A 24,296-nucleotide genomic window follows, 5' to 3' on the forward strand; every position below is an offset into this window, starting at 1 on the left:
ATTTCAAGAACAAAGCCACCATAAAGCAAATCTTGCAGTAGCGTATGTCTGTTTGTGTACACATTCAATGGGTACACAAAACAAATAGACAGAGTAAAACAATTAGACAACTAGGCAAATCTTGCAGTAGCTTATGTATGGTTGTGTACACATTAAAAAGGTACACAAAACAAATAGACAGAGTAAAACAAAACAAAAAAAACAAGGCAAATCTTGCAGTAGCGTATTGTTGTGTACATAACTAGGCAAATCTTACAGTAGCGTATGTATGGTTGTGTACACATTTAATGGGTATACAAAATAAATAGACAGAGTAAAACAAATAGACAACTAGGCAAATCTTGCAGTACCGTATGTAAGGTTGTGTACACATTAAAAAGGTACACAAAATAAATAAACAGAGTAAAACAAATAGACAACCAGGCGAAAAGCAAACAAATATAGGAAAACAATGGTGCACTGTAAAGTCTGTAGAAAAATCTGCACTCCGTCTTAATCTTTACCTTGGTCCAAAGTCATAAAAGCTATCCACGCAAAGTGTATCCCAAAGGCACGAGATGAAAAAAGACTGGAAAGGTTGTATACATATATATGAACAGTCATATGCGCATATGCTCGGTGACATACTTTCTGAAACAAGACAAATATCAAAAGAGTTCAGACCCATTGAGTTTACAGACCTGCGTATGAAGAGTCATCCACCTTTACAGTCAGAAACAGTCAAAGAGAAAAACATAATGTTTAACACACAAATCATGCCATGTGTCTCAAAGTAACTGGGTCATTACTTTTAATGAGCTTACTGCAAACAAATCGAAATATGCCATGACATAGAATCACAGTGTCAGCTTGAGATGAACCTATAGAAGTGTCTTTAGATAACAATCACATTTTAAAACCAAGTTTGGTTCACAATAATTGTAAAATTAAGTTAAAAATGATTACAGTTTGTGGTTCCGCTGATAAAAGCTCGACATAAAATATGTTTTAAAACAGTACAAAAACCTACGATAAAAGGGGAGAAGTACTTCCCGTAGGAATATGTCGTTCTCATTTTTTAGATTATAACCATCGGCGTCCCCCTTTTAGCTGTGTATAATAAGCAAGGATATGGATTTCAAATCACAGATTATTTGGTCTAGAAATGAATGTTAGATACACACTCCACATCATAAGTAAAACTAACATTTTCAGGGGAAATATGAAATGCAGGTTTACCAATCTTGTCTCATTTTATCAAGTTAAGTGGTATTTAATTTATCGATGAATTGAGGGAATAATTGATGGACACTGTAACAAATTGCTATTAATGCAGAAACTCATAAGTAGGTCAGCAATGTCAATTCCCGAACTTATCAACAAATCTGTCAGCATTTTCATTAAGCACATGAAAGGTAATGATTACACAGGGGACCTGAGAACAGCAATGTTCTACCTGACCACATCAAAGTACACGCAATATTTACAGTCTGTTACTCTCATTTGTTTGCGTGTGAACATTCCCAAATGATTAGGTATTGTTTCACAGGTAAACCGTTGTCGGCTTCGACAGAATTAGCCTTAATTAGGCTGAAAGATAAATGGTTAGGTTATTTTGTAAAAGAAGATTCTTCACGTGAATTCAACATTTCGTACTTTTTCCTTTGTTCAGTCGATAAGTGTTTAAAAAGTTTGTGGTCTGGCACTTGATTTGACCCACAAAACACAAACACTTCTGAAACAATTTTTATCGTTAATAATTACATAATCACTTTTTATGTACGAGTATTTCAATCGCCTAAACCATATAGCGGATAAAACCACTGTCAGAACTAACTAATTCCATGTTGTTTCAAATATAATTATTACATATATCATCGTCAAACATTGTCTTTATTTGTAATACTAAATACCGAACTAATCGTGCCTTGCAAAAAGATTTATAACAATACAAAATAAATATGTACACTGATACAATTATATGCAGTGCCATACTTAAAACTACTGATTGCATGCAACAATTATTTTATGCTGTCATATTTCATGTGACAACAATTCCTCGGACTTATTTTCCGCTAATATAAAATCTCAGTCGGCTACACTGGAAGGTAGATGTCTTCCAGGTGAAGAATATCATAACATAAGACGTTAAAAAAAAATTAACATTTACATATATGTATCTACGAATACATTGAATGTTGAAAAAAGAAAAATAATGAAGAAAAATCAGGCAGAAGTATAACTGTTTGTATTTCGCGTAACAGTTTTAGTGGGCACTGATTCACCCGTAATGAGTAATGATTTTATAATACACCTGGGGCCGTATTCATAAAGCATCTTAAGTATAAGTATAAGAAATTGATTATTTACTTAAGTATAACTTAGGTTAGAAATTTATTTTACTTTAGTATATTTGTTATTCATAAAACAACTTAATAAGTAATTCTTGTTTTTTTATTGTGGACGAAAACATTAAAAAAACAACATTAATTTCAGACAGATACAACATGCACAATTATGTTTAAAGTGCTTTTATCTGAAAACAACACTTTAATCGTACTCACCACGCTATTTTATTTTCTGACTTAAGTCATTTCTTACGTATCTTAAGTTTTAGCTGTTTTATGACTAGAACTTAAGTTTTTACTTAGACTTAAGTTGAAATCACCACAAACCTAAGTTGAAATCACCACAAACTTAAGTAAAAATCTTAAACTTAAGTCAAAACTTATACTTAAGATGCTTTATGAATACGGCCCCAGGTGTTATCTTGAGAAACTAATTTTTACCCTTTGCTTTTACTAAATCGTCAGTTAATCGAGACAAACACAATGTTACCATATGCCAGCAATAGGCAATTTATACGTTCTAATAGTCTGTAAGAAAACCCAATGTGTTTCTAACATGGCCTATAATATATCAATATTGAAGTAAACTGTAGCATTAGCTCTGTGCTATAGTAGAGTGTTGCAAGAATGAAACAATTATTTATCATTGTACAATTGAAAAATTTAGTTCAAAAGAACGATTTCAATGAATAAATAATTACTGGAAATGACTTTGAACTACACGATAAAGCGATTTTACTTTGATGTAAGAACAAGAACAAAACATTGATAACAACTGGGGAGTTGGTTCAGATTTAAACTGACTAGACACTGGGTTTAATCTTACTCTGAGGATTACAGAAATACGCAAGAGATACGCTTATGATCAGAATACATAATTTAGATGTGGTTTATTTGATAGAAATAAAAACACAATGTTTATTTGATCATAACTGTGGATATTACATGATTTGTAGTTATTTAGGAGAAAAATCTTGTTCAGCTAATGGATAACATGACATATATTAATTGAACATTTCGGTGACCGATGCTCCGTTAAGTGGAATGTCGATTCTGAAAATACTTTATGACAAGCGCTGATGTACCGAAGCTTCTAATATATGTGAATGGATTTTGTAGTATTAGAAAAAATTGGATTTCTTAATTGGAAATGCTCAAAATATGTTGTATCGGCAATGGAGATATTTTGTTTAAGAAAATTTCATCATATGTTAATATTAGTTATAATTCAAGTTGTGTTTGTTATTTATACTGAAGGGGAATATCTAAATGATCAATTAAAGGAATTCGAGCAGTTCGTAAAGCATACAGTGAAATGTCGAAACATCCCTGGTTTGGCAGTTTCCCTTGTAAAAGATGGCGACGTTCTGTTTTCGCGGGGTTACGGGTTTTCCGATATTGCAAAAGGGACCAAAGCGACGGAACACACCCATTTCTGTATAGGATCGCTGACGAAAGCCTTTACGAGTACGCTTCTGGCTGACATTTTATCTAAAGACAACAAGTAAGTAATCACACATAACAGTGTTATGATTTCTATCATTTTGGATCAATCCAGTCCATTCCTCCATTCAACGTGTTCCGCTTTAGATAGTGTATCTTAATTTTGCTTGGTTGTGTTCTGTGCTCCCAAAGAATGTTCTTATATATTTTAATCCCCTACCTGTTATACTGTTGTAAAATGTGTGTTATTCCATGAATGTATTAGTGTTTTAATTGAATTTAAAGTCTACTTACCTTACTTTTAATTAAAGTACGGCTTGAATTACCTCAAAATACTATGTTCTATTGTTTGTTGCCATGCAATATAAACTAATATTGAATTATCCGTTTGATTAAATGCTTTTTTGTTATCTCTTCTTTGTTTGAAGTTTCAGATAATGCAAGCCCTTGACTTACATAACTAATGATTAACGTTTTCTTTTGTTTATTGTCGGTACTCAATGACTACTTTGTATCGTCAACTTCACTGCTTTCAAATCCCACCTGTTACATTTCTTTTATTTTACGTACACTTGACTGTACTAGCTTATAACATAACATATATGCCTATAGCAAGTACATGTTCAATGACGGACATATTTTATAGGAATATTACCGGGAAAAAAGTAGTACAAATTAAAAAAAAACAAATTCTCAAAAGAACATAAACTAAATAAAGGACATACATTTTACGTAGAGGTGTATGACGTAAATAACAATTAAACAGGGTACCTGTTATTAATTACAGTTTTTAAAAGACAAGTCATTCTTGATCAATTCTTAAAAACATCTATAAATAATGTTGTCTTTTTGCTTTTGGTTTAATAAAGTATGATTATGAACTGTTTGGTTACTTGGCTTAATTAATTTAAGTACATGTATTAGTAGTAGAATTTTTTACACAAGTACAGGAATTTGATAAACCCTTAAAACGGTGCGTGTATTAAGAACAACCTTAATAGGAAATGTTCAGAAACATTGAAGACTGTTCCAAGTGCTGTTATATTTTCTGGTCCTTTTGAATCATTTTTATTTTAATAGAATTCCGCTTAAGCCGGTTTTAGTGGCCATGAGAAGTGTTGCATATTTCATTACCTTTCACTAAACGAGTCCCTGGTTGCTTCCAAATAATCTTTTCACAGATTTTATTATTAATTGATCATTTAAGGATTTTAACATGCAAGTCATCGTGTGGGTTGAAAACAGTTTCATTATGTCCATGAATGTCCTTTTTAATAGTCGGTATGTTTTTCGTATTTCTTAGAGGATTCCATGATATATTTATGCATTTTCACAAACATCATAAGCATAGTATACATTTTACATACAGCTGTGTAAACATTGTTATATCTACGTTACATTTTCAAAGACAGAGAGTACTCGTTTTCCAGAAATAATACCGTCAATTTACATGTTTTCAAACCCTAAACTTTTCTGCCGTTTTGCCTTTTTGGCGCTGAGAATACTATCATCACTGACGCTTGCAGATACTTGGAATGTAAATACCTGCTATAGCTACCAAACTAAAATGCATTTGATCTAATCAAATTTAAGAGAATCTGCAAAATACCTTGTTTTCACTATTACTTTTTTGCATGTTCCACATAATTATATCCAAGTACTGTTTTACCTAAAGCAATGTCTTTCACGTGAAAAAATATTCATTGTCTGGCGTGATATTCGGTTTGTATAATGAGTTCTGTAAAATTTGACTAAGCTTTCTTATTCCAGTTTTAGAGAATTGTACCATTCTTAAACCATTTTCATAAAGTGATGTAATTATGTCTTTAATTTAACTGAGGAAGTATGGGTATAAACAACTTCGCCTGATTAAAGTATCAGCATAGTATGATAGTTTTCGGACTCAATATTCATTTTTCTTGTTATTCTGTATTTTGTCTGTCTTTAAGAAAAAAATATTCTAAAAAGTATTAGGTGATGAATATGAATAGCAACCTTAATTTTCTGTAGTTTTAAAAGCTCTTACAAAGCTAAACTGCACTCATTATTTTGACCACACGCGATCGTCTTAAAAAGCTAAAAAGTCTTCTTTTTTCCTTATACGATGGTAAAATTCAACAACAACACGTGAATATTTATCTTTTATCAACGTTTCGGCGCTTACGCCTTCATCAGGATAAATACATAATAAAACAACGGACGTGACGTCATGAAGTAAACATTACGTTGAATGGCGGAAAAACGTATACTGTTTTTTTAAAATATTACATAAATTAATGTGAATAACAGATAGCAAGTTTAGTACATTACGGATATAAGAATACAGGATTTCCTATAGCAGTATATATAAAAAAAACATAAATAGGAAAAAACGCAATAGTACTAAACAAACACATATACATGTAAAATTCATTACACATTAAACAATGTTTTTGAATTAAGTCCATCAGGATTGAGTGTTTTTAACTTATGAATCCAGAATGTTTCCTTGCATAACCGGTTAATTTGATTATTTACCACATCAATAGGCATAAATGTGAAGTCATCAATACTATGGTCATCTTGATTAAAATGACCAGCAACCAACGTGGAATATGCAGGATCTGTAAAATTAGATATGTCAAATTTATGGCTATTCATACGCCGTGAAACCTGTTGCATAGTCTGCCCAACATATTGCATATTGCATCTTTTACACGTTATTAAGTATACAACATCTTTAGATTGACAGTTTGTATCATATCGTAAAGAAAATGTTTCTCCTGTAACTGTACTGCTAAATGAGGATCCAGAGTTGATTCGTAGACAGTGGGAACATCGTTTCCTGTTACATTTCTGCGTGATGTATGTTTCAGTGTTCAATTTGAAGTCGGAACTTACTAAGTAGTCGCTTAAATTTCTTGTACGTCTGAACGCCACTATAGGTTTGTATTCTTCATGAACAAATTTAACATTTGTATTCTTTGCAATGTTCAGAAGATCCCAATACTTGTGAATTGTTCCACCTATATTTGGTAATGATGGATTATATTCTACGGTGAATGGAATAACACTTGTTTTATTTTTATCTGAAGGCGTCAGGGCTTCGTTTTGTGACGACCTCGACACCTTATTGAATGCACTGTCTATCACAGAATCCGGAAAATTTCTATCTTTGAAGTAGCTCCGTAAATCATTAAGAGATGAGTTGAATTTTTCTTCATTAGAAATAATTCTCCTGTACCGCTTTGCCTGACTGTATGGGATTCCATCTTTGCATTGTTTCGGATGACAAGAGGTGTAATCTAGGTATTAATGGGTATTTGTTTCTTTCACGTAAATATCAGTGTCAATTCCTAGCGATTTGTTTTTATATAATTTTTTTTTCTTTCTTTTTTCCTTGAAATTATAAGGGGAATGGTTAACTATGAAATAGGTAGTCCACATGTTTGATCCAGTAGCTAAAACATTTAAGCGTCAGAGATGTAGACGAACCCCGTGTTATAACCTGTCTCTGATCTATCACTCTATAATTTCATTAATTTAGATGCTAAAACCTAAACCCCTAAATGAATTTTTGAATCCAACTATCTATTTCTTGAAATCAGTTTTTGTTTTATTTGTTTGTTCGTTTGTTTGTTTGTTCTTTTTGTTTTGTTTTTCCTGTAAAAAAAATGTTGACACCACAAAGGCTATCTCGCAAAGCAAGAAAATGGAAGTCCGTAATATCGAAAACAAATATTTTCGGCAAGCCTAAAGAGCATATTAAATTTCCAATAGTTATAAATACATTTCTATTATATTATCATTGTATAAATATTTCTCTTTTAAGATTTATTATTTCTCCGTTTTGAAAGCATGGCCAAGGTGTGCAATTTACTTAGAATTATTACGGAAATGAAGTTTCTATGAAGCAGAAAGATGGATTATTCAACAAGTTATAACAACATCATTTGGCAACAAAAATAGAAATAGCACAGACTTAACTACAAATTATATGGTAATATCTATTTTGATTGCTTAGCAACAAGGATAGATACTTACTTGTCAATTAATACTTTAGGATTACATGTTATACGTGTGCGTTTAGACAGGTAAAACCCACAATGGGACTTCTCCCAAATCCATTAATCGCGCTAGAGGTTCTTTGGTGATTTACTAGTAGTCCCAAATACAGTTGATTTATAACGTCTCAAGGCAAACATGCAGTCCTAATATTTTAACACTAACTTGCTTTAAAAATGTTTTTTTTTCTTTCCATGAGTATCAGAACATGAATATATTGCTCTTTGCAACACCTAAATAAAACAAGAGGGCCATGATGAACCTAGATCGCTAACTGGAGTTACGTATGATAGTAGATGGTTATGCAAGAAAAATGTCTGTGAAATTATAATGAAATAGTGCCAGTGTTTTCTGACAAGAATATTTCAAAGTTTCGAGTAAATAAATATTAGCAGGTAATGTGTATGTGTGTGTCGGTGGGGGTGGGGGGGGGGGGGGGGAAGAAGTTCGGGGAATAATGTGATATTACAATATCAGACAAAAAGATATTTCCACTAAATATCAAACAAGTAGATTTTTCCCTTGCACATAAAGGGAAAAGTGACCACACACCCCAGTGGGCGTTGGAAGATCACCCAAGAAAGTTTGTGTAAAATTGTTTTAAAATTGGGCTGATCTTTCTGACAAGACCATTTTTACAGTTTCCAATATATACATATAGGGAAAAAGTGACAACTCCCCATGGCGACCATATTTTATGACAAATCAAAAATCAAAATAATTTGAACAATTCTGTTAGAATGTCACACAAGGATCATTTGTGTGAAATTATTTTAAAATCGGGCCAGCAGTTTCATACAAGAATATTTTGCAACTTTTCAAAAGGGAAGAGTGACCACGCCCTCTGGCGGCCATGTTTTTAAATGAACCAGAATTATCTGAACAAGGTTGGTTGAGGGTCACACAAGGACCATTTGTGTAAAACTATTTTAAAATTGGGCCAGCAGTTTCACACAAGAAGATTTTTAAAGTTTCCACTATATACATATATAAAAACTGACCACGTCCCCCTGGCGGCCATGTGTTTTGACGAATCAAAATAATTTGAACAATCTTGGTAAAAGGTTGCATTATGACCATTTGTGTGAAGATATTTCAAAATTGGACGAGCGGTTCGTTTAAAGAATTTTTTTCTAACTCTTATTGCCCCTATGTGCAACCAAGCAAAACAGCTTGAACAGCTTTGGTAGAAGACTACCCAAGAAATATCCAGGCCAAGTTTCATCAAAATCCATTCAGTGGTTTTAGAGGAGATGTCGTTTACGACGGACGCACGTACGCACGCTCCACTGACGACGGACAACCGACACAGCAAAATCACAATGGCTCGACATGAGCACTTCTTGGTCAGGTGAGCTAAAAACCATCAACTTCCTTCCACGTCTTTTTTTAAAGAAAAATACACTTCTGACTTTCATATCTAAACAGTAAAAGTTACATGCTGATTGAATGTTGATCTTTGCCGACAGAAAAAATAGCTATAAGTTAATGTTCTTATTGAAAGTTTTAATGACCGTCTTAAAAGAATTCATCGAAACACGTTATTTTGTTCATGATGACAGGCTTGAGGCAGTGGTTGGCTCAGATATTATTGCACCAATGTTATTTATACGAAAATAAACATGTTATTTGTTTCTTTCCATATAAAACCTGTAGTGAAAATTGATAAAATAAAACCATAATTTCTAGTTGACATGCCTATAGTTGTTCAAAAACAACTTCTTAAAACTGTACATTTCTAACCAATAACGTGAAACAAATCCTGTTCGCGCAAGTATGTCATTGTTCAAGGGAAATGAAGAGGTATATGCATCTACAGACAGAACCTTATCTATTGTTACATGAACAATTTTAATTTCATTCATTTATACAATAAAAGAACCACCGCATATTGAAATGATAAATAAAATGAAGATAGATCTGAAAAGTCGATTATTGATTTATACCATGCGTATTCTGATCTACTGGGTATGTTCCAAGTTCATGTATGCCTCAAACACAAGGCTGGAATTCGATTAAACGCTTAATTATTTCGTTAGCCTAGGAAAACTTGTCTTATAATGCAAGATTAGAGTTAAATATCTATTTAAATGAAATAAATGATATTGGTAAACTACATGTGTATCTAACTTGAACCAGTTGTTGCGATATGGATCCAACGATGCAATAATTCCACACACAAAAATGCAGAATTTTGCATTTATTGATAGTAAGCGTGAATCTGTCGGTATTAATTTAAGTACCTTAAATCCAATGCAGGAATTTCTACCTGCCGACAGAAGTAAATAAGCTCATCAACTTGTAAAATGTACTGAAAGCTTAGTTTCTTATTTACGAGCTGTTATAAAATTTAAAACTAAATAGTGTTACCCTAAATCGTTATAATACGATAGAAGTCCCTTCATCAGGTTTTTGATTAGATTTTTGGAACGAGCGAATAAACTGTATATTCCTTATTATTAGTTTATCAAGTTCATTTAATTAATGAAACGTATTTTCATTTTATTCAGCAGATAAAAGTTCGTGATTTGTTTATTATCTCGCTAGAGCATGTGGCGAAGGTGCTTTCTGTAAGCAGCTTTAGAATAGCAAAAAGTTTCATTTGATTATTTGAGTATCTACATGTAACAAAAGTTTAAATCTTTAGCATAACTTATACACATGGCAACACGTTTATGAGTTCTGTCTTAAAGCATGTAATGAGGAACATAAATTCATGCAGCACATTGCAACAAAATGCTATAAATGTTCACACCTAATGAAGTAATTTAAAATCCTGTAGACTGTCTCAGGGTTGGAAGATTGATAGAAATGTTCACACCTAATGAAGTAATTTAAAATCCTGTAGACTGTCTCAGGGTTGGAAGATTGATAGAAATGTTCACACCTAATGAAGTAATTTAAAATCCTGTAGACTGTCTCAGGGTTGGAAGATTGATAGAAATGTTCACACCTAATGAAGTAATTTAAAATCCTGTAGACTGTCTCAGGGTTGGAAGATTGATAGAAATGTTCACACCTAATGAAGTAATTTAAAATCCTGTAGACTGTCTCAGGGTTGGAAGATTGATAGAAATGTAATGAAATGGATTTAAATTTATTCGAATAATTATCATTGCGCTTTGTTTTAAATAACGTTTTATAAACCGTTTAAGTGACATTTTACACAATAATTTTCAAATTATGTATTCATTGCTGAAAACTATTTGAATTGTGTTTCAGCTTGTTCTATAAATGGAGAAGACGAGCTTTGAATGCATCAAACATATTTTTGAATTTTATTGCAAATAGTCCAAGAGCAGGACTGGCCAATATCAATATATAGACATGGTGAAACTTACTTTTGCTTTAGGTTGAGACAATAATGAAAAAATATAAATGATGATTTTGCGAAGTTTCGATTTTCTATTTATATTCTTTTGTTAAATAGTTATATCTTTTTTCTTTTATCCCCATAGAGAAAGATTTATGTAATATGTTCCTTCCTCGATGTCCATGGTTGGCATATCCATACATAAATTGTTGTACGTTTTCTGCGGTCTTGAAAATTGGCTAATCATATATGCTATTTGGTCTTGCTTTATACAAAAACATATATGTGGTTGTTTGTCACTTTCAAATGTTTTGACTGCACTGATATTTTATATTTTGCTGTCAGTTTAACATGGAACACGCGGATACGGGACCTACTGGGACCATCTTTTGAACTAAGTGACAAGCTTCGTACAGATCATGTCACCATCCAAGATATTCTGTCTCACAGGATTGGAACACCATCAAATTTTCATCCTCTTCTTGTGGGATTTCCTGGTAACTTATCGAGAGCAGAATTAGTCAAGTAAGTGCGCTACATAATATTTGTAACTAGTAACGATTGCATAATATAGGTCTCAGGCTACAAATCAGTATGTCTGATAAGCACAATTGTTCTACCGTAAGGGACAGTCATTCTGTTATGTGTTGGTTGATTTGCATTCTTGTTCCATATTCGAGCACGTATCTTAAGGTATAATTATGCAAAACTTTTTTCACTTTGCTCATTTCGCCAAAGCTCTGTAGAGCTTATTGCTCACTACAAAGGCAGACGTTACATTTCACGCAAGATTTTTCATAAGAACAACTTTTGTAAGTTTTATTCAGATTCCATACATACAGTTACAGTTTAACAAATAATTCTGTAAAGGTAGGATTTGAAATTTCAGGAAACTTCAGTATATGCCGGCACAGAGTGAATTTCGTACAAAGTTTCACTACAGCAACTACATGTATTTGCTGGCGGGACATGTGGCAGAAGTTATTACCGGAGAATCGTGGGAGAAGCTGGTTGCTGACCGTCTATTTAACCGACTGAGCATGCGTAGTACAGGCTTTGTTGACAATGGTCTAGGACTGGGTTCGATTGCAGTTCCTTATGTCTCTAAACTAGGAGAACTTGTTGCAATCGATAAAGAGCTGTTACTGTAAGGAGCATTAATAATTTATTTGATCAGATAAATGATGAAACAGTTTATGAACTTTGGATTACAATACATTTTCTTTTATTTAATTCGTACGCTTTATTACCTAATTTCAAAGTAGCTTGTGTTTATAACCCACTTATATGAAATTAAATGGTTTGAGAATAAACCTTAATGTGTACTCAATCTGATGTTGACAGTTTCCCATGGCTTTAAATGGAAAAATAAAATCGAAATAAAATTCCGCTGTTTTGATAACTATTTATTTCAATGCAACAATAACATTCTGTTTAACTGCATTGGAGAATATAGCATCCGAAACAACTGTCTGAAATTGACATTGTTTCTCTAAGATTTCCTTGAATTATTTTTTTATTCAAAATATTTTCGTTACATTCAAGCAACAAAAGGGATAACGTTTGATATACGTATAAAAGAAGTATTATCCAGATCATATACTTCGTTCATCCCGGACCAGGCCCTAGAAATTTTTGAAATGCTCTTGTGTGTCTCCCACACAGCAGTGGATTTTCTTAGGAAAATGGCACCTTGTGTATTGGCGTTGTACATAGGGTGCGGCTAATAACCAGAAACATTCATAAGCCTAATGATTGTAGACAAACCGTTCGTACATTTTCAATCACTTGTAATCAGTGTGCAGAATCACGTGACTTTGAATGACGATGTGCGCGGGAAAATGCCAATATTCCTCTCGCTTCGGCAAGAAAATCAAGGTATTTTATGTTTAAAAACGTCGTTTCAGACATTGCTCCATAGCTTATCTTATGCCCTTTACCATCCGATTTCCGTAATGTCCTCCATGTATTGATACTTTCTGAGCACTTGAGAAGTTTGAATACATTTGTCATTTTGGAAAGGCAGTTTCCACGGATCTACATTTTTTACATTACATATTGCAGAAAATACTTACAGTTACGAGAATAAATGGCAGTGCAGAGGCGTAAATAATTGACTGAGCTTTCTTCTGTTAAGGTCACTACTTTTGTAGCATATGTTCTTGGTTTACAAAACTGACATTCGTTGTTTTCTAAATGTTTATTTTCATTTTCCAGACGGTGTCGAATCTTTTTTTTAAAAAAAAATGGACAACGAATCCAGGCGTTTGGATAACTCATAGTTCTTTTGTCGATTTAACGTTTAATCTTAAATCTGTTGCGATCAAGGGGTAAAACTGAAAACCTGTTCCAATAGTATCCATACTTTCACGGAGGTTTGAAATTACAGTCTTATGACAGATATAAAATAGGAACACATAAGATTTTAAGTTCCTAGGGGAAACAACCGATTGCCACAAGTGACCTTCATCTATGAGTTGATAGTTCACAGCAGAAACAAATATATTTCAAGTAATACTTAGATCCTGTTTTCCCCCTAGGAACTTAAAATCTTATGTGTTTCTGGAACTAACAAGGACAGTTATATGTGATGTAACTTTTGAACTTGTTTGGAACAATCTGTTTGTTCTCTCTCGAAACTTACAGTGTCTGTTCCTTCCTGGAACTTAAAGTGGCTTATTGAGTGCAACTGGTATATGTTCTTACCTGGTACTAACAATACCTAGATTGCTGTATGTTCCTGTGTAGACAATGTGTTTTTCCTTCCTGGATCTTACTTGATGGGTTTCTTCTTGGAACTAACAGTGTCAAAGTACAAAATCTAATGCTATTACATGTATTTGTTCCTTCGTAGAACAAAAGTACTTGAAGCTTGGTGCAGATTTATGTTTCTGCCTAGGAATTAATGACCAGTGTGTTATGTACATGCAGGTAAAAGACCACTGACAGCAGTGCCTGTACTGTATACTTTATGCAGCTACTGACAAACTAGATAGAATATTAAAACTACCTGCACTAAGGCTACCTGAAAGAGACTGTCAAAGCTACCAGTTAGAAGACATATATTCATGTATATTCTAAACTACATTGAAATTGCAAATGCAGGAAATTTAATCTCAGTTTTAACAATAGCTTTCCTCAAAATATACTGCATCAGGCAAAACCTTTTGTTGTTGTTTACTCTGAGCTTTCAGGGTTAATTTTGTTTGTCTACATGCCATGTTCAAAGTACATGCTTTTTCCATAGCACACATGTATGTAGAGGACAATTTTTTGTTAAAGTTTATCACCCAAGGCTGTATTTAATATACTTAAGAAAGTAGTAGACAATCTGAGGCCATTTCTTAACAGCTGCACAATTTTTATTCCTGTAATAGTGTTGCTTCGAATGTACCCCACCCACTTTTTCCCAGTTTGACAGTGTACCGCTTTTCCAATATTGATCAGAGTGTACTGATATACTGTCATTTTAATGTTTATTTAGTTTACAATATCTGCTGAAAATAACACCTGAATATCTCAACTAATAAAAAATGTTTTAGCTTTTTGGTGAAGTTTGTCCATTGAAAATCAGTAAATTTGATTAGGCCACTTTGTGACTCTGTGATGAAAAAAGTATTCAAGACAATTTGAAATGCAACATGTTGTGTGAATGTCCATTGCATAGTTATGTTATCATGAACGGTTCAGGTAAAAAGTTCGAACCATTTAAAAAAAAAAAAAAAATAACGGAAATTGTGTTCCTGGCTGGTCACATGTCAAATTACCCCCACCCACTTTAAATGTGAATATCTATAAAAGTAAGTCAAAACTGGTAACAGTAACATTGTCTTGTTAATGACACTTAATACATGTAGATATATTGCCATAAAATATCAATAAAATCAAAAAACATTTTGCGCAGACATCTAACTGGGACCCCCCCCCCCCCCCCCCCCCGCCCCAACCCCTTTAAGGGAGTTAGTTAATTTTAACTTATTTCAGCAACAAAGAGAAAAAGCATACGGATTTTTTAAACCAGCATATACTATAAAAATACTATCTGACTGGCGGCCATTTGCGATTTTGATTTAAAATGTTAACTAATTCATATAACATTTACGGCACCGAACGACTTTAAACTTCGCAGACGTTCACTCGATGGCGCCCTTTCCGCTTTTCACACTTAATAACAAAGGAACGGACGGTGTCACATAAAGAAATACAAATAAAACTTTAAAAAGTGTCACAAAAGTAATTAATATGATACATTCCAATTAAACTTCAGGGCAAGCGTACTTATATTTGGGTAATGTTTTCAAACATTTGTCGATGGATGTATTTGAAATATTATTTGTCTTAAAAGTATATAAATGGGATATTTACTAAATGCGTTCATTTGGGTAAATAAAACATATAGTTCTTTGTTGTTGCACATGTCATTAATTGTCACGCTGTTGTAATCTATTATTTGCTTTATGTTGGATGGTACCAATGGGAATATGATAATAATGATATAAATAATGTACGTTTGCAAATTTGATGCTTTCAAAAAAAATTGTTCTTTTGGTTTTCTCTCAATTCGGCCGGACAAAATTTTATAAGAGTAGTGGCACAGAGATACACTTTGTACAAAGGGGACAAAAAGATCATTTTTGAGTCGGCTAAACGCAGTCAAGCGTTTGACGAGTCCTTGCTATCGCACGATTTCTCATTCTTAAATGGCCTCACAACACAGCGAAGTGATGTAGTTCCATTAGATTGTCTCTAATTTCAAAGAGTTCATTGATCGAATGAAGTTCATTTATATCAATCCTATTTGCTATGACCAATATACGATGTAATCTGTCATATTTATGACTTGTAATTGTGCAATACTCGAATAAAGTCACGTATTTTCTTCCGCGGTAACTCATTAAGCATAAACACGCATAACGATTCTGCGGGATTTGGCAATACATTTGCGCATATGATTATGGTGACGAATTTTATGCCCTTTTGTCACAAAATAGCAAATATGACGTTCACAAATTCAAATAAAAACTGCATATTAACTTATTAGCCAAATTACCAATTTGTTACCCTGTCCGTTTCAAAAAATAATCTTTAAAATCATTGCGTAAATAACAAATTTATTGCACTGTGCATTTTATGAATTGCGCAGACTTACAAAGCTTGCGTAACATCCAGCGAAAGACAAAATATAGTTCCAGAACATACTGCTAGTATTTTATTGAGTGGATACCTCTGAAAGCATTTGAATGTCTCTTATCAAAGAGTTTACCACATCGATGAAATTAAATTATGACAGCTTCATTTTAAATGACCCGAATAAGATATGTGCAGTACGTTAATTCTTCCGCGAGACTTCGCGGATGAATCCTAACTACATTCTGGACACTTGTCGGCGAACACGCGTGACCTGTCTGCGACTTTGCGTGGGTTGAATTTTGCAGTCAGTAAACGGATAAATTATCGGAAGAAGAAGCTCTTACTGGTTTGTTTAGTTACTACTGATACTAAAAATGATTTTATTTCTTATTTTTTCGAGAAATAAACAAATCGGCGAAACATAAAATTGTATTTTCTTGTAGTTTTTGAAATCGAAAGTAGATCGTCTATGTTTGGCTGCTTTGACGAAACGAAACAACGTTTTTATGAAAAGATTTAAATAAGAGGTAATTTAACCGTAAACTTCAATGTCAGATACTGCCAATTGCTGCTAAATGTCTTCGTATCATCACAATTTGTAAAATATATTGTTGAAACTGGAGAAAAGTGTAATCGTATCCGGATATAACATTTTGGGTAAATATCGAGCTGTGTTATGAAATTTTAACATTCAAGTAATAGAGATAGGCCCTAAAATTTTCAATGATAGAATTACATTAAATAAAGTCTAGAAATTAATTTCCAAGTCCTTGAAATAACCAAAAATGATTTCACAAATGTGAAGTTTATGATAGTTTTGTTAATATCAATAACAGAAGTTTTAATTTTTACTTTAAAGTTGTGATCCACAAAGAATGACAACTCTTGCCTTGGGCTAGTACTTATAAGTAGAGATCTATTAGTTTACTTCCCTTGCAATTACACAATTGAGTGGAAAATGAAAAATGTTTAAGACACAATATCGTACTTTTTTGCACAACAAAATCATTAAGGATTTATTCATTTGTGTTTGATTTACCCCTCAAGACATGGTTCCTATGATTCTGTCAACTTACATATGGTAAAAAATTAACTTTTAACAAGCCAATAATAAAACGAAGTACCAGTAGGTAAATGATAGTGCAGATAATACAGTTTTGCTTGTATCAAAATGTCACAATAGATCCACTTTTGTAATACAGAACACCTGGTAGGATTAGTAAAGGTGCAATTATATTGATCTCTATTTCCTATGCCTACAAGTAACATACATGATAGATATTATTGTAACAGAAATGATTCTAGAATTTATTTTTATTACACCTACATATAATCTATATCAGACTCATATTCTAGTCCTGAGGCATGATCTGAAAGTAAAAAGATGAAGTGACAGTCATACTTTGGATATTGTAATAGTAGAAAGAATCTAGGTAATATTTAGAAATTGAAACAGAAGATTTTCAGTTAAAATCGCACCAAAGGCTGTATCAAGCGTTTACATATTCAAAAATTTCTTGTGGTAATACCCCAAACCCTACTTGCAGGAGGGGGTATCCTCCCACACCCTTCCCCCATATTGCCACTTTACAGTTTGATACATTTGCCCTTTTACCACCTGCCGCAATGCCCATTTCAAGATCTGACTGCAATTTAAAGCGGAAAGAAACTCCCCTCCCCACACCCACCCTGCTACCGACTGCATAAAAATGGCTCAAACATTTTTTCTGTCCAGTCTGGGGCTGTCTGTCTACATGAATCAAAATGGATAATTGAAAGTGGATGGACTTCGGGATAACAGACATGATTTTTAAGGGGTTAACAAGTCTGAAATAGAATAAATGATAGTTTTAACTAAAAAAGAACTGCATTTATTAATACCGGTTACACTATATATTGACACTCAGCAACATTTACATACATGTATCTCTAAACGCAAAAGTAAGTATACTTTAAATTGACATCACTTATAATATGATTGAACAATACCTAACATATGACAAGGCTATCGCCAGGCCCATTATAATATCTGTAAAATATCAGTTCTTTCGTCCATCCGTTACAAATTGTATGTGGCAATCCGCGCTGTAAAATTTTAATATTATAAATTGTCATATTCAAATTTTATCATGTGCGAATATATACCAGCTGATAATTGCCTCTTTAGGCAATGCCGGAGGCAAATGTTTACTGGAAAATATATAAAGTCATGGGCAGTATCTTAGTGTCAGCTGTCAAATTGTAGTTTGTACTTTCAACATTTTTATTTCTGCGAACCACTCTTCAATTTTAGAGAAATATATTGGGTTTAAATTATAAAATACTTGTATAATGTCAATCAAAGTTTTACTAGGTATCGACCGAATGTTCATTTCATTTATTGTAACAATATCTCTCTTTAGTTGGGAAAAAAACTAAAAACAAACTGAAACTGGTAGACTATACTGTCAGTACATCAATCATTAGCCGACTCAGGCCCTTCAGGCCTTTGATAATACTTAAGTGCTACGCATCATACCAGTTTGGTTCAGATGCATTGCTCTTCTTTCTTGCAAAACTTCCAATAAATGTTTATGTACGTATAAGCTACCATTGAATGAGTTGTACGTTTAAGCTGCCAATATCAATATTTATTATCTTTTACACAACATATCTTATGCACATTTAAAAAATTTCTAACTGTATTGCATGCTTAATCAAATTTTCATGTTACTGCACTGCCATTTAAATTCGTCATCAAAACTATTGTCGGTGCATGGAAAACATGACAAATGCTTAGTGTTCTTAGCAAATATCATCACATGGGGCACATTAGGGCCATCCAGAGAAATCGGTAGGTAAGGGGCATATGACAGGGTATATAACAATATCTAACACAATGTTTATCAGTATAAAATACCTTGATTTTCCTGCTGAAGCGACAAGACAAAATATTGGCCATTTGTCCGTGTACGTCATCATTTAATGTCGAGTGACTCCTCACACTATTCAACGAGACTGTCGTTACGGTGAGAATAAATTTACATAGTTTGACCTTTTCACTTTTCTGAGTGTTTTTCCTTGCTCTTACCGCCACAAAGAATGTACACATTCTTCTGATCTCAGTGAGCATGAGTACGCTGAACAGGTCCATTTAATTACGTCCAAATTGAGCTTTCATCATACACCGAATGAGTTCACATTTGCATTTGTACGCCTCCATTTGCCTATTTGTACGTCCGCTTGGTAAATTCTGTAGTGACCACAAGAGTTCTTCCTCATGAATTAGTCGAAATTACAATATCAGTTCGTCTTTTAGAAAAAATATGTTATTTTACTTTTTATCTGCTTCGTTTTGTATCAAATAAATTTTAGATTTGTAATTAAAAAGATAGGATACTAGTAGTTCATTAATGAAAATATGAAATATTTCTTATGCGTTAATGCGTCAAGTCATTACTGATGTAAATGTTAGTATTCAATTGATGAGTCGAACTCATTAGTTGACAGGTACAAGAAGGTAGATGGAGTGGTGCAAATTAGAAGCGTTTTGGTCTTCTGTATCTGACTGAAAATAATTAACATGTCTTGCTAATATCAAAGAAATTGTCTGTCAGTTTTTTGTCAAACTGAATCGTTCGTATAAATTTAACAAAGGTTTCTGGTTTCTCAATTCCCAGAGCGCTAGGCTAAGTTACCCTGATATGCTATCTCTCTGCATGTTCTGGGGGCTTTCTTTCGCTCTGTTCCTCCGGTTAGATCACTTTTTGTATGAACTAACATTTTTTGACTGAGTTGCTGCCTTTTTATGTAAAGCACCACCATTTACCATGTTTATCACGTAAAGGGTGTTAATATAAATCTGTATAATGTAATAATATATCGGGTAATTGCTTTTATGGTGCTAAGAATAATAAGACGTTTGAATGCTACAGTATTGATCGATATGTTCAATACACAATGATACGTTAGTGTTTTAATCCAAAAGGTAACTTTAGGTAACTTACTTATTTTTTGTGAAGCAAACAAATGTATCTTCTTCCACATGACTTGGAATGTTTAAAGGACTTTTCGTTTCTATGATTATTTTAGGACTGTGACTCCGTCAGGGCCTGCTGGTTCTATATACTCCACTGCTAGCGATATGGCAAAATGGATGCTATTTCATCTAAAACATGGGAAAAACCATCACGGAACACAGGTGGTTGATGAAAAATGGTTACAGGATACATACCAATCCAAGATGCCGCACCCATTTAAAGAAAGAGATTTGACGAAGCCGAAATATCCAGTCAGTGACGTCACTCTATCTTACGACATGGGATGGATGTCGTCCGTCTACAGGGGTAAGTACTTTAGACATGTAGAAAATATTTTCTGTAGGGGTAAGCTTAGTCCGAGCTCTACATGTATCATTCTCGCGCAACTCAATGTCCAGAATATATAACAGATATATATATCTTGAACAAATCATGGACTTTCCGTGTAAATGAAAACTCATCATAAACTGTCACATTCAAAATATACGTTAGCAGTACAACGTCGTACCACTGCTTAACTTTGTATATTGACATCAAAGAACTCTTATACTCGACTGCACTATCTATTTTTTGTCACGAGTATAAAAATTTCTAATTATAACTATAGTTAATGGATCTCGTGAATAGTAGAGTGTCAAGATTGAGCATGGCCATATGTATACACAAGTAGTAATGATCTATCTAGACGATAGAAAAGAAATATTCTTTTATTAAAGGTTATCGTAAATTGTGGCATTCTGGCGGAATTGTGACATTCATCAGTCAATTATGGTTGTTTCCTGACGTGAACGCCGGCTTGTTTGTTACTGCTAGTGGCCCACTGTCTTCACAAGGGTCTGCTGCAGTTAAGGTATTGTTGCTTTTATCTTTGTTAAAGTCATTGCAGTTAATGTAAATGCACATTGTTGTTAAGAAGGTAAATTTAGTGTTGATTAACCATGTTCCGTCATCACTGGATATGATCAATAATATATTTATTTCTTTTCAAAATGTTTTCTGCATGCTTGTTATCATTTTATTCCATTTTCGAAGACATAAGGGCTGGTAGGCATTGCTGGTTCTTTGTACAAATTCTTTATTTCTTTTAGTTTCAAAGAGCTGAATGTTCTGTGCTATTTAACTCGACGTCCACTTTGAAATGCGAAGGCGGTAGTTCTATTCAGCCATACGTTTTATTTGTTATGTTCGTTTTACATGAAGTCCAGTCCAGTATTGGGCGGCCTGTGGTTTTCCCAGTTTTTATTTTATTATCACAGCAGCGTTGTTTGTGCCGTGTGGCGGCCGTGAAAAGTCTCCCCGTACCTTCAATTAGAGCTGTTATATTTCAATCTCTTCAGATTGTTCAGCATGACATTTATGTTGTGTTAGTGTACCGTTTAATTTTTTAGCTTTCGGCCTGGGTGGTTCCAATACTGTCGCTTTAAAAGCGTTGGATATTGTTTAATCACCCCTTGGATATAGTGCCTGCTTTTTAATTTTGTCTTTTTGCAGTTTTTTTGATATGCAGGCTCCATAATTACAGATCCCCTCTCTACATTCCAGTTTGTTCAGTTCTGCCCATTGTTTTCTCGTTTAGGGCACATCCATTATTTTATCTGAGGACCATACAGCTAGAAATATATGTAGAACAAGATTTCAAGAATCGCTAGTCCGATTCTGAAATATCAAAATAAATTCATAGAAATGTTCCTTGTGTTACTCTTTACAGAGGTTGTTCACTTTATTCAGATACGTCAAAAACGTGGACGCTTGGGGCATGGTACATTTTCCCTGTATGCGTTACTCTTTAAGAATCGCTCGTTAGAAACTTCTGGTTCAATTTGGAAATAACCTCATCGGACTACTCTTGGTGACCTTCCTATTTTAGTGGGAACTTAAGAAAGACCTGTTTGTTACATACTGCTAGTCCAGTTTAAAAGTAATTATCTGTCTGCGTTGTGAAACAACTGAAAGGTGTGTCTATACTAGTATAGATATCCGCCATGGACTTCTTCCTTTCAAAACAGTGTTCCGCACACTTTCACATAGATATTTCGGGTCTAACCACTGAAGAGAATCCGAAACAAAAGCTTCTCTTTTAATATAAAATAAAGTTTAGCTTAAATGTTACAACATATTAGGATTATTCTTTACAGTTTCCCAAAGAACTGTAGATAATGAGTGCAGAACAGTTCTGTCATACTTTAATGTGCTTGTACCCCCCTTTACCATATACTTCTAGTGCCCGGACGGACACCTGCGGTCTTCCTCCACCATAAAATTTGTTTAAAAAGTGTTATCACTTTCAGAATATCGCCGCACGAGCATCGGACTTGCTGTTAGGATTGGAACCGTGGCTGAACCTTTCAACTACATGTACGTCTCCTGCTCCCTGGGAGGAGCCTTCACCGGAACAACTCGCTAAACCGGAAGTCACGTATACATGGAATATTTCTCGTAGATATTCAGATTTTATTGGAATTTATGGAAATATGGGCTTTGGATCTATTACTGTGTACGTGGAAAATGAAAAAAATCTAATGTTAAAATATGGTAGATTTGGAAAAATGAAAATATTGCCAGTTTCTGATGACGATTTCATAGGATACTATGTGGATAAATTGTGGTTTGTTACAAACTGTGATGGAAATATAAATCCTATTTCATTTACGTTTGTTAGCAGAAGTGACAACGTTGTGACTGGATTATTATTCCCGATAGATTTCCACTTAAATAAGACATTGTTTTTGAAGGGGTCAATGTACGATTCAAAACGAAATTCGTCACACCAGCCTTACATTCTTTATACCTCAACTGCCTGTTACTCAGGACATGCATCGACAACAAGAGTAATTTCATTGGAAGTTATTGTGCTCAGTTTGTGTTTATACATTGATGTTCATTTCAGATTCAGATAAAGTTTATCATTCAAAAAGTATATAGGCATGAGCAGAATTCCGAATGCATTTAGCACGGGTAATCCTCTAGAAGCAACTCGTGTAAATGATAAAAAGACAAAACCAAGTGAGAATTAAGTTAGCGATTCAATATAACACTGACAGAACTGCCGCCAGTGACCATTGGATGGCCGACGGTTAAATATATTTGGAGAGTTGTCATATGGTGTTCGCGATTGACATTATTTCTTCTCCGTTAAGTGTCTGTATATATAAATAGCTTTTTTCGTTGTAAATATATATTCATCAGCCGTTTGGTGAAAGGAAATGGAAAGTAGAACAGACGAAGATTATGTCTTATTTAGTGTGATTTTCTATCACACTTTGCTCGGTACAATTCCGTAAATTTTAACAGAGTACCTTAAAGTTGACAGTTGCAACACTGTCATCTTTTGAACCCCAACTTACAAATCATTTTGCACTGCACAACCTAAGGGTAAACATTTACTGTCGTCATTAAGAGCTTTGATCATTCCCAGAAGGACTCCTCTAAGTCTATATTAATTGATTTTGTTAATTGATGTTTATTTTGAGACCATTGTTTTGCCCAGGATTTTATCGAAATTATCATTCTGTACGCTGCTGTACAGGATAATATAATAATCGACTGCTACACAATGGAAACTCGCTTTGACAAGTGATGTGCGGGTATCGACTAAAACGAGCTTCAATAGTTTCTTCTGCGAGCCGTTTCATGATCAAACGAAACAGGAAACGTTTGTGCAGGAACAGTATGTCTTAAGATGCATTGTAGTTTTTTAATTATCTATATTTCTATACTAGTTAATTTTTCATATAATGTTACTAAAGTCTTATGATATACAAGATGTATAGAACATTGACAGCATTCATACGTGAGCATCGCATAAAAACAGGTAAAATCGGGCAATATACTCTGGGAATGACACTGTTTTTGTCTAATATAATGTTCTCCATTCCTTAGTATTAAAGGGTATAACTAACGTTAAAAAAATTATGCACAGTACTTAGTAACCTATAATGATCAATATCAGAACGTCTACATATAGTATTTTATTTATACATAGGATCATATCACAATTGTCTTTGATTGTTACAAAACATT

At 33.7% G+C, this 24,296-nt stretch overlaps 1 protein-coding gene across 1 annotated transcript; it reads left to right on the top strand.

Annotated features, from left to right (window-relative positions):
* The first annotated feature begins 2,944 nt into the window (after positions 1–2,944).
* LOC123556463 (protein flp-like) lies at positions 2,945–24,296 on the top strand. The gene is made up of 6 exons (XM_045347206.2): positions 2,945–3,831; positions 11,473–11,652; positions 12,017–12,274; positions 20,329–20,582; positions 20,993–21,126; positions 22,565–24,296. The coding sequence occupies exons 1-6, from the start codon at positions 3,434–3,436 to the stop codon at positions 23,171–23,173; spliced, it is 1,833 nt and encodes a 610-aa protein (XP_045203141.2). The 5' UTR covers positions 2,945–3,433; the 3' UTR covers positions 23,174–24,296.

Source organism: Mercenaria mercenaria, chromosome 5 (genome assembly GCF_021730395.1).
Source record: "Mercenaria mercenaria strain notata chromosome 5, MADL_Memer_1, whole genome shotgun sequence".
Classification (NCBI taxonomy): domain Eukaryota; kingdom Metazoa; phylum Mollusca; class Bivalvia; order Venerida; family Veneridae; genus Mercenaria; species Mercenaria mercenaria.